Consider the following 11,001-nt stretch of genomic DNA (forward strand, 5'->3'; position numbering starts at 1 on the left):
CCTCTTCTGCAAGCCTCTTCTCTTCAGCAAGTCTCTCTTCCTCAGCAAGTCTCTCCTCTTCTGCAAGCCTCTCCTCTTCTGCAAGCCTCTCCTCCTCTGCGAGCCTCTCCTCCTCTGCGAGTCTCGCCTCTTCTGCAAGCCTCTCCTCCTCTGCGAGCCTCTCCTCCTCTGCGAGTCTCGCCTCTTCTGCAAGCCTCTCCTCCTCAGCGAGCCTCTCCTCTTCCGCAAGCTTCTCTGCTGCTAGTCTTCGCTCTTCTGCCAATCTGTGCTCCTCAGCGAGCCTCTCCTGCTCCTCAGCGAATCTTTTCTCTTCGTTGAGTCTTTCCTGCCCGGCGAGTTTCTCCTCTTCGGCAAGTCTTTCCTCTTCGGCGAGTGTCTCCTCCTCAGCGAGCGCCTGCTCTTGTGTAAGCTTCTGCTCTTGGATGTTCTCCTCAGTAGCTTGTTCACCTGCAATGTCATCCCTAAGGGACTGTTCCTCCGCGCTTCCCATCGTTGTAGTCGACTTTGTGGACCGAGATGCCGGGCCCATAGGAGGACGTCTCTTTGGGCCTCTTGCTCGGCCTTTCGTCATATGCAAGAGCGGTGCCGAAGGTTGTGGCTCCTGCTGGAATGGGCTTGCTGTCGAAAAGCTGCTAGCGTCGGAGTACGGGGCTGTTGCAGGACTGTCGCCAATGGCCGGCGGCCCGCGGGACAGAAGTCCCGCTAGGGCAGGGTTGATTCGGCCTGCAAGTCTACTTTTAGCAGCGGTACTTTCAGCCGCAGCAGGCGCATTTGAAGTATGGTCCGGTTCCACCGGAGATAGAGAACGCACGGACGAACGCACCGAGTATTGAACTGACGAACGCGCCGAAGGGATGTCCCTATCGCCTTGGGTTTCTCCTTGACCTTCCGTAGTTGGCTTCTCCGATTCGGTATGCAAGGGAGAGCTGGTCTCGTGGGGAGCGTTTTCTTGGTCGGGTCCTGCGGCTTCTGGATCATATTGAGGTTCGTCAGGTTCTTCGGGGCTATGAGGCACTTCGTTGTTCGCGTGGACATCCGACCGAACGGGGGAGAGAGTCAGAGGCTGAGGCTCCAACGGGGTCGGCGGCTCTTGCGGTGATAGCGGCGAAAGTGGTGAGCGTGGAGACAACGCGTCAGTAGTGGAGAGGTTGCTTCTAGAACTGATAGACTTGGTCAAGTTGTTCCTCTTTGCAATCGCCTCTGGCACGAACGTCATGGGAGCGTCCATTTCTCCTGCAGTATTCCGCCTGGCTGAGGCCCCATTAGTTTTGATTGCTTCCTTTTGTCTGAGTATGCTTTCTTTGAGATCATCGACTTTGGGCGATTTCTGAGGACCGTTTGACGCACTGAGCGCCGCCTTGCCTTTCAGAATATTCTCTTTTAACGCATCTGGGGGGGTGTAGGTCGATGTCCCCGCCCTTTTCAGCTTTCCGAAAACGTTCTTGAATTCGGGCTCCTCCTTGGGCGCTTCGTCTTTGACAATTTCGCGGCGCCGAAGGTTGGCTCGGAAATCGATCACGGCGGGTTGAGGCTTAGGTCTGTTCAAGAGCGGATCGCGAGTCGGAGAAGGAAGAGGCATGTCAAGTACAGTCTTGTTGATCGGGCTCAGATTCGATGGGATCCGTGCGTGCTTCTTGACACCGTCATCTGCATGTTCTACTTCTGTGTCTGTCTTGGTGGGAGAGTCCACGCTCTCCTCCAGAGGCGCTGGCTCATTGTCCTTCGTATCGAGGGGCGGCTGACTCTCATTGGGCAAAGAGTCCGGCTCCTCCGTGGGACCACTTTCCACATTGCTGGCCTTCGTTTCAGGAGCAGAAGTTAAGGCATGATCCACTGGGGCAACGTCCTGTGGCTCGATATGCGCCGTATCATGTTTAGGTTCAAATACCGCTTCGAATCCTTTTGGCGCAGGCTCCAAAACTTTCCCATTAGTCCGGCTGGACTCCTTCAGGGCGGGGGACAAATCGGTGGCAGAGTCATCCTGTTTGAGCTTGGTTGCATCGGGTACAGAGAAGAGGTTGGGAATCCCAGACACACTTAACGATTTAGAGTGAGCACCAGGAACAGCCGTTCGCATGAGGCCCACGGGCGTGACCTCTTTGAAACTAGAAGTTCGACCCAGATCCACACTGCTCCGCAAATGCCTTTCCCTGACCCATGACGGTTGTTGAAGGGACTGCTGTCTCTTGTGTTTCGGCGAGTCCGGAGGACGATTCAATGCACTTTCCAACCAGCTGGCCTTGGTTGGACTCCATCTCCTAGGATCCATAGTCCTGGGAACGACTGGACTCGCGGTAGGCAAGGAACTTGATTCTACGCCCCGTTCGACAGAGCTAGCCGACCGCGTATGAAGGCTGAGTGAGGGCCTGGGGGATCCCTCCTCAGCCAATGCGTTGCTTTCTCGCCTCTCGGGAATAGGAACTGGTGGAGTCGCTGGTCGCTCGCTGTCTTTGGCAGGGTCAATGATCGTCGCCTCACTATGGCTCGAACCGGGCCGGTGACTCGACGTAGGTCGATGGCTTGAAGTCGGCCGCTGGGATGCAAGGGGTGGAACTTCGCGGCTCAATCTATACGAAGGCGAGCTTGGGAAGGTTTCATTCCCAACAAAGCTGTTACGGCTGCTAGCAACCGAACCAGGCCGGCTAAGGCCCGTAGGAAGCTGAGCACTCCATCTCTTTGACACACTATCAGATCGCTTCATCATGGCGCTCTGCACAAACCCACCGAGGCCCTTGGTCGGCGACGTTGTCCGTTCGGGAGATATCCTTCTCGGAGAAGAAAGAGACATCTGGTCCTCCAGCACTTCTTCGGGCTTGTGCAGCTCCAGCTTTTGAACATTTGACAGGGGCAGAGGAGAGCCAAGTCCCGTTGCGGTGGAGACAGAAGAGACACTTGAATAACGGTGGCCCAAACTACTTTCTGCGAAAGTCGAGCTGGCTCTTGATGGCGATCGGGATCGTCCCTCAACGCTCTCCAAGTGATCAACTTCCTTTGTCGGCTCTGGGGTGGAATCCTTTCCGGCCTCTTGCGGCTTGTAACTGGCTTCGGACCCCGGTGTTACTGGCCTGTCTTCCTCCACGTATTTGCTGCGAGTCGGGGAAACGCTTCCCTCTCCGTGACGCGCCCACGACACATCCTTGAATGTCGGCGAGGATGTGAATGAGTTACGGGAGACACTTTGCTCGTCTGTCGAAGCTGTAGATAAAGCTCGCCACCGAGACGGCGAAGACGAAAAGAATTGTCGATTGCTGTCGCGAGATGTCGGCCTCTGCTGCCAGGATAAAGTTCCCGTTCTACTCCGCAAGGGTGAAAAGGGCTTTGATGGTATTTCGCCCTCGACTCCGGTCAGTGTGGATCCTCTCCGGCCGCCGTCCGTGGTTGTCGATGTGTCATCCCGAATGGATTCGGGTCTGCTGCCGGAGTCATGACCCGGCGTGTGAAAGGTTGGTTCGAGGTGTTCAGGAGGGTCAATTGCGCGGTGGCTGAGAGTTGAGGATATGCTCAATCGGGCCGGATCTAGAATAGGGGAGTCCTTTGTGGGAGAAATCGATCGCGCCCGTTCTGTTTTTTTTAGAGACCATGCACAATCAGTTTTCGGACTCATTGAGCTGAGGACAGCGAAGCGGGCACAATGACGGACGGGACTAAGTATCGGTGATAAGGGGAAGGAAGGTGGATAAGTACCAGCTCTGCGGGCCTGTCTCTCCTTGCGCCCCTGCAAAATTTCCTCCTCTAGCTTTTTCGTGCGTTCCTCGTCCTCCTTATCGCGCTTCTCTCCTAGTTCCCGAATGCGCAGAAGAAAGTCATTGACATCTTCCGAGCTGTCGAACTCTGTCGTAGGAGCCATGGCTCTCGAAAGGCGAGATAAATTCGGCCAATACCAGGAATATGGAAAATTGATGCGAGAAGTGAAATCGAAGGAGAAAGGGGTCAAGCTGTCCACCAGGAAAGAAAAAGGATCCTTTCAAACCGAACAAACACCGGGCAACGACCTCTTGTAAATAAAAAAAAAAACGGTGGGGTCTTCCTAAGGACAAAGGACAATCAGGAGGGGAACCAGATCGTATGCGAAAGGAGGGGGGAGGGAGCAGAGGCGAGGGAGGGAGAAAGGAAATATGAATTGGGCGTTTAATTGTGGTCGTGACCTGTGAGTCCGTGAGGATTGAAGAGTTGGAAGGAGAGTTGGATGAGGGAAGATGGATGGAACAATCAAGGGAAAGGAACTCCCCGTGTCTCGCCGCCCCGAGGCGAGCGAGGATCGATTCGCATCCGACGAGGAATGAACTACTACTGCTACTGCCACCAACTTCCTTTCTCTTACATCCGGTTGGGCCTCTCCGCTACGAACTCACTTACTGACTGGCAATCTGCTAATTACTTTGTGAGCTGACCTGGTGGATCCAACTTGAGCTGAAAAGTCCGCAAATGATAATCATCTTCTCACATCATCATCATCTGCTGCTGCTGCTGCTGCTGCTGCCACCGCCCCACAATTGTTCTATTAGCAGGTGAGGCGCATGGGAGAGAGACAGGCGCATCAGCACTAAATTATCCTCGACAAATAACTGTACAAATGTTCGCCTCTTGAGGATCCTCTCAGTACTCTCTGCTTGGCCATCTTCACCCCCCCTTGTCTTGTTCCACCAGCATTGACTGGCACGTTTTTGTGTTGTGATGTTTCTCGACACGGCAGATTGTTTACCTTGTTCCCGATTTCGGGTTTTACAGTGGAGCCTCTCTGGAGCACACAGCACTCCCTCCATTTCTTGAGGATTGTCACAAATGTCCACAATCCGGTTCCTGTACAGTCCGCAGTGTGCTTCAAGTACCTACTAATTTCCGTCGCGATGAGACAGACACTCTCCCTCCCACCCTCAGTGCAGTCCAATCCTGAATCCCAATTTCGATTTCGTCAGTAGAAGATCGGATCGGGGTTCCAGGAAACAACCCCCCCCCCCAAATCCATGGATGAATCTGCAATGGTTCAAGGGATTTTCTGACACTGATTGACGCGGCCGGCATTCCAAGGCTGCAGCAGCAACTGCAAGCCAGCGGCTCCGAGTCCGAGTTCCCCCCCATTCCCCTCCTTGAAGCGGATGGCCGCCGCCCCGATCGGGCAAAACCATTGACGTAAGGTTGTTTTTTAAACTAACGTAGGGAGTCGTTAGTTACTAAGTTACTGTATTACCAGCAAATAAGAAAAATCCTGGCCCTCTAGCTACCTACCAGCTAAATTTGAATAACAGGCACCGCCTAAGAGATCGTGGACCCTGACAGACCGACGAGTGTTTGATCGTCCATCCGAAACTCCCGACAAGGCCACACTAAATCGGCCCCGAGCAAGGAGCCGCAAATGCATCATACGGAGAGTACAGTCATACACAACTGCAGGAGTAACTGACAGTACGGAGTACACGGTCTCCCTCCAGCTCTGGCAAGGGCTAATGCTGCTCCATCCCGTCTGTACATACATGAAGGCTAGGGGCTGCATGTCATTCCGATGTCAGAGTTTGCCTTTATTTACAGTATTCTGCAGGGTCGAAAACTGTCCTGGGCGTGGAGTGGCTTCATGGTTTGGCCAATAGGCCCAACCGTGGTCGTAGTCGGGCATCGCTGCCGCCCGCGGGAGAAGAATACATAATACTATCAGGCTGCCAACGATATTGCAGTTTGGGAAAAAAAAAAAAAAAAAAAAAAAAAAAAAAGACTGCGCCCTATGTATCTCGAGTAATAGTAACTTTATTGTAGAAATCAGAATTGAGGGTATTTTCTTCGCTCGCATCGTGAACCATCGTCGGCCTGCAGAATGGGTAGGGTACCTATAGTTGACTAGTATAGAAAGAGTCGATCCTTGGCATCCTGCACCACCCAATCCAACCCTTCGTGTAAATTCTTGCCAGTCATGGCACTGCACGGTAATATCGTCCACTTGTGCGTTTTGATTGAGTCCAAGCTCAGCCGCTAGAGTCACATGTAAAGTCAGAGACGAGAACGCCCCAAGTGAGAGCGTAGAGTCGGTGGAGAGAGAGAGAGAGAGAGAGAGAGAGAGAGAGAGAGAGAGAGAGAGAGGGACTCAAAACTCACCTCCCGAACTTCTGCCTCAGTCATACACCCATCCACATCAGTCTTGTTCAAGAAAATCAACAGACTCGCTCCCATTAGACGCTTTTACACGATAAGGAGAGTCCATCCAATTAGCCAGGCTATGTTGAGTGCCTTCCACTAACGAAGGCGAGCGGAGGGGAAAAAAAAGAACGTACTTCTTCCAGAAGCAAACCCGCCAACTCGGTTCGACAATCATCCACCCGAAGGCGATCGGTCGCATCAACCACCCAGACCAACGTATCGGTCTTTTCGAAGTAGTTCTTCCAATACGATCGGAGCGTTTTTTGGCCTCCGACGTCCCCTTCAATTATTCTCGAGTTAGTCACCGGGTTAGAGGTAGAGATTGGGGGGTTCAGAGAGCTTACAGATGTTGAGACGATATCTTTTTTTTTTCGCGCCCGGTACACGCAGATGATTAGCTATTGAGTTCTTTACTTTCTTCGATCGATGCAACAGGAAAATTATCTACCCTTGGAACTCGATGGTCTTGATGATAAAACCCAAGGTTGGACTGACGGTGGTGACGTCCTCTTTCATGATCTGTTTGACGATGGTCGTCTTGCCGGCGTTGTCGAGGCCACTGGGCGCGTCAGCTATTTTCCGGGTGCCACTGAGAAAGGCCGCGGTGACTGCACTCACAGCATGAGAATTCGCATCTCCTTGTCCTTCAGACGGGCCTTGCGTAGAATCGATAGCATCTTGGCGGGTGGGTTTGTATAGTCTGTATAAGGGTGATGTGTGTGGTTGGGCTTAGAGAGAGGTTGACGGTTGGTTTATCGCGGTTGGGTTGTAGACCATAGGCGAGTACGGAGTTCACTGTGTGGTTGTGACTCTGCGCACCACCCCAACACGGTTTGATCCACAACACATTGCTTGATTTCTCAGTTCTGGGTAGTCTGGGCATAACAATGTATAGGTGCTGCTATACGACACAAGTTGTTGGATGAATGGCTCTCACTCCAGCCACCATCGCGCTGCACGTGACCCGCTTGGTATACTGTTGAACGCAGACCAATAACATCAACTTCGCTGTATATCGTTTGATACGAGCACTCGCACTCATCCAACGACAGCAGGAGCTGATCTCATCATCAAAGTTATTCTAATATTGTTGGAGTTTAATTGTTTTAGTTGTAGATGTCCTTACTAGGTAGTTGGTAACTTCATATTTCGTAATCGAAGCCCCCTGCCTTCACCTTCGGGTACCCTGTGTAGCTTTTCGTAGTCACTGAACTGCGTCTGCCTCAAGAGTAAGCTTCTTGGCCTGGTGCATCACTAGTGATAGTGCCAGCAAGCCCGTCTTCTGCTCTTCAAAAGCCATGTGACGGAAACTTGAGACACAGTTGAGATGAGCCTGTCCAGTTTCATGATTATTTTGGGAATGACATTCCCACACAAAGCAAAGACAACCAGATATGTTCAGCCGTGCCGGAGATGAAGCTGCAGTGGACCACCATGTCTGGCCAGACCGACGATGTTCAATTTCCGAGCGAATCTCCAATCAGACCAGTCGAATATTCACATCTCAGCTCTGTTGCCCTCCAGCTCTGTGCCTTTACTTTAGGGTCCTGACAAGGAAAGTAACACGTGACTTTGCAGCAATTCACCAGTGAACGCTACAGCCCACTATGAAAAGCAACCGGAGACTGACTTGGATCAAGTTATAAAAGACGTGACGACCTGAAGGAGACCTGGAACCTCTGCCATAGGTTCACCTCAGAGTGAGGCCACGAACCGCACGGACGATAAACTCAACCACTACTGCTTCAGCCTGCGCCCTTCCTCTTCCTTTTCTTCTGGGTCTGCAAGTGGTCTTTATCGCTTTTCCCTGACGCAGAGAGTGACTGCCTCATCTTTAAATACCCCTATCGCACAACAAAAGATAGAGTGACACGCCGCCCTCTTGTGGAAAGAAGTCCTGTGCTTGGTCAACAGTCTCACCTGTCTTGCAGCTTTGTACGGAAGACTGGAATATATCAACTTGTGATATGATTATTCGTCTTCATCAAGTCAGCAATTTGTCTTCTTCATGCAGATTCCTCTCCATCTGTTGACTGGGGAACAGAAAACATTCGTTGTTGACACTTCTTGCCACAACATTGAGCACATTGTCTTCTAAAGTAAGTTCCTAATCTTTGTGAACCGTTTCATTCACCTCTAATGGCATCAACTCGAAAGACTCAGGATTTTGTGTATTGCTGTCGAGATATTCCTTGTTCAACACAGCACCGAACATAATCTTTTACACCTAAGTAGGTTAATCTTTCACCAAGATTTCCTGCTTCGTTGATCAATATCAGGCTAACCTTGCGCCATTCTTAGACAAGATAAGGACGTCAATTTAGCCTTTTGAAAAATGACCAGTCCGAAAAGGAATGGAAGAAAACCATTCAGAGGCCGCAATACGACACCTTGGGCTACGAACAAAGGCGAACAAGCTGCCAGAACTCCGCCCAGTGCGCAGCAGGCCAGCGACCTGCGGGGGGGTGAGCAGAGGAACAGCGATCATGGCCCAACAAGCCCTCAAGAAGGAGAGCCGAAAGTGCCGCCACGTGCCCCTTCTGAAGTGAGAGCCGAGCTCAAACGTCTGCAAGACGAGATCATCCAAAAAGCCTACCTGAATCTAGACCGCATCACCGATCACGCGCAAGTAGCTAGCCCTGAGTTGCTTGCTGACTGGAGGGTTGGACCGGGAACCAACCCCGAGTCCGCTCGGTACAAGTTTCTGATGCAACGGCGTAGCGCTGGGCAGATCGAGGCAGATCTCAGACCTCCGGCCGCACCCCCTGTGGATCCCGCCTTGCTCGTGGAGGAAGAAGAGACAGGAGAGAAGGCTTGGCGTCACGGTATCACCAGGGACGACCCTGTGTTCCAAGCTCAATTTGCCTCGCAATTTCCCCCGTACAGAGACTCCGAGTCGGTTTACCCGAAGCTGGTCGATGGGAAAGTGGTTTTGACATCAGAACCTAGCAAGGAGCAAAAGGCAATGAAGGAGAGACACATGAGGCGCGACAAGGTGGATCCTGTGTCCTTTAACGACCCGCCATATGACAATCCTTATTCAATGTACGCGAACTGGGACTATGCCCCTCCAGTCGATGCCGACAAACTGCAGTGGCGCCGCTCCTTCGATGCTTGGCTTCAAAGAGCACTCGATTCCGCTCGTCTCGTGGACATTAATCGCAAACCATTCTTCTCGGGGAAGGCCCTGCCCGACGGGACCCACGAGATGTACAAACCCAACTGGTCATATGAATGGACCTGGCCGGATCCGAACGACGAAGAAGGGCGGAAATATCAACATGAAACCAGCCAGGGCTACGTCGACAACCGACTGGTCCGGATCAAGGAAGACCTGGAGGTGGAACGCCGCCTGGCCAACGAGCGACTGAGAGCCGACATTCAATTCTATAAGCGTTATCCCAAGCCCGGCGAGACACGAAAGGATCTGTATCTGCGTCCGGTCGATGACAAGGACGTCGAGCAGCTTGCGCGCATCTTCACTCATTTCTCTGAGAGATCCCCGATGAGCCTGGACGTTGGGGCAATAAGCGAAGAGATTGTTCGCACTCGCATTGCAAGTGTCAAGGAACATCGATTGCCATTCATCGTGGCCGCAAAATACCCTGTGCCCGGCGAGGACTCTGATGCGTCTGAGAAAGTCCTTGGGTTCGCGCTTGCCGTCGACCATGATGGGCCCTTTACCACCGGCCAGTTCACGGTCAAGCTCGAGTTCTATATTTTGCCCCGGGAGCAGCAACACGGAGTGGGAACGTGTCTATTAGATAAGATGCTTTCGGTACTGGATGACAGGTACACCCCCAAACGAGGATACCATTTCCGCTTCTCGCCCGAAGATGGCGCTGCCTACCGTCCCGGGGGGTTGCGAAACATGGCGCGAGTGATTGTGACGTGCAGCTTTCCCTGGCATGAGCGTGATCACTATCAATATATCCGCACCTGGCTGCAGCGGAAGTGGGGATTTACCGAGCAAGGCCACTTGCACGGGACGCGAATCAAATTTGACCACTTGTGAGTGCTGCACCCTTACAGTCCAAAGTGAGAGGATTGCTGACTTGCGGAATGAAACCAGGCTCGAGGTGATCTATTTAGTTCGTGAATTGAGCTGAAATGATCCGTGCTGATGCAATGAACTAACCTGAGGGAACTGTTTTGCTTTGTGTCAACATTTTTCTGTCATTTATCTCTTTTCGTGACTCCAGATGTTGCTCCCATCTGTGTCTGTATCACTCTCAGACTGAAAGCCTTGTTTTTTTTTTTCTTTTTTTTCTTTTTTTCTTACGTGCTAGCAAGCCGGATCAGTATGTTGTTGCACCAACACGCGGTCAAAAAGCAGGCTCCCCAATATGACACACGGCAGATTTTGACAGATTCGAAGAAAATAAATTGCAAATGTCAGAGACTCCCTTTTGCATTCTATTCCTAAGCTGTAACCCAATATCCATTATGCATACATAATATACTCACCCTCAGGGCTGTAACTAGTGGCCCACTTCATAAACAACTACTAGGTTAGTAGAGTCATGTTGTACATCCCTAACGGAGCCAATCACTAACACGTGTGCGCAAGGCGGAACCCCATTTCTGCCGGAGATCCACCCCTCACCGCCCTTGGAAGTTTCAACTTTTTTTCCCGGTTCCCGCATTCCACGGCGTCCTACAGGAACCCCCAAAAAAAGTCGGGGGGAAATGACACTCTTTTCTGATTTTATCTGATTCTCATGTTTGTGAATTGATTCACTTATTCGAATTCGACTGAAACAAAACATCGGATATACAACTTGATATTTTCCGGTCCGGAAAAAAAAAAGCTTTGGTGAACTTTTCTACGCAGCGCAAAAATCCCCCCAACTCCGCGCGCCTTACCCGGAAAGA

At 51.7% G+C, this 11,001-nt stretch overlaps 3 protein-coding genes across 3 annotated transcripts in view; 1 reads left to right on the top strand and 2 right to left on the bottom strand.

Annotated features, from left to right (window-relative positions):
* Window positions 1–4,170, bottom strand: part of BP01DRAFT_356433 (putative gelsolin repeat protein) — a 7,638-nt gene extending 3,468 nt beyond the window's left edge. The window contains exons 1-8 of the mRNA XM_025574952.1: window positions 3,685–4,170; window positions 3,341–3,561; window positions 3,216–3,271; window positions 3,062–3,176; window positions 2,721–3,031; window positions 2,479–2,684; window positions 2,131–2,448; window positions 448–2,097 (exon numbers count right to left, since the gene is read on the bottom strand). Of these exons, the coding sequence (XP_025431780.1) occupies window positions 448–2,097; window positions 2,131–2,448; window positions 2,479–2,684; window positions 2,721–3,031; window positions 3,062–3,176; window positions 3,216–3,271; window positions 3,341–3,561; window positions 3,685–3,847 (3,040 nt within the window). The 5' untranslated portion in view covers window positions 3,848–4,170. The remainder of the gene's footprint in view (window positions 1–447; window positions 2,098–2,130; window positions 2,449–2,478; window positions 2,685–2,720; window positions 3,032–3,061; window positions 3,177–3,215; window positions 3,272–3,340; window positions 3,562–3,684) is intronic.
* A 1,537-nt stretch (window positions 4,171–5,707) lies between these two features.
* BP01DRAFT_356434 (ADP-ribosylation factor-like protein 2) lies at window positions 5,708–6,995 on the bottom strand. Its single transcript, XM_025574953.1, has 6 exons — window positions 6,745–6,995; window positions 6,575–6,685; window positions 6,471–6,487; window positions 6,261–6,406; window positions 6,085–6,165; window positions 5,708–5,961 (listed from the first exon to the last, which is right to left on the bottom strand). Exons 1-6 carry the CDS (start codon window positions 6,801–6,803, stop codon window positions 5,830–5,832), a joined length of 546 nt encoding a protein of 181 aa, XP_025431781.1. The 5' UTR covers window positions 6,804–6,995; the 3' UTR covers window positions 5,708–5,829.
* Window positions 6,996–8,410: 1,415 nt separating this feature from the next.
* Window positions 8,411–10,141, top strand: BP01DRAFT_398279 (GNAT family N-acetyltransferase; the record flags this gene model as incomplete). The annotated part of the gene is made up of 2 exons (XM_025578536.1): window positions 8,411–8,893; window positions 8,939–10,141. The coding sequence occupies exons 1-2, from the start codon at window positions 8,462–8,464 to the stop codon at window positions 10,139–10,141; spliced, it is 1,635 nt and encodes a 544-aa protein (XP_025431782.1). The 5' UTR covers window positions 8,411–8,461.
* Between the last annotated feature and the right edge of the window lie 860 nt (window positions 10,142–11,001).

This window comes from Aspergillus saccharolyticus, assembly GCF_003184585.1.
Source record: "Aspergillus saccharolyticus JOP 1030-1 unplaced genomic scaffold BP01scaffold_13, whole genome shotgun sequence".
NCBI classification, from domain to species: domain Eukaryota; kingdom Fungi; phylum Ascomycota; class Eurotiomycetes; order Eurotiales; family Aspergillaceae; genus Aspergillus; species Aspergillus saccharolyticus.

What these genes read in the sequence shown, in the direction of transcription:
- BP01DRAFT_356434 (XM_025574953.1), bottom strand. Translation starts at nt 6,803, where the DNA reads ATGCTATCGATTCTACGCAAGGCCCGTCTGAAGGACAAGGAGATGCGA. An exon ending in GAGATGCGAATTCTCATGCT is followed by an intron (nt 6,686 to 6,744) that starts GTGAGTGCAGTC and finishes TGACGCGCCCAG; the next exon opens with TGGCCTCGACAACGCCGGCA. An exon ending in CGGGTTTGCTTCTGGAAGAA is followed by an intron (nt 6,166 to 6,260) that starts GTACGTTCTTTT and finishes ATCGTGTAAAAG; the next exon opens with CGTCTAATGGGAGCGAGTCT.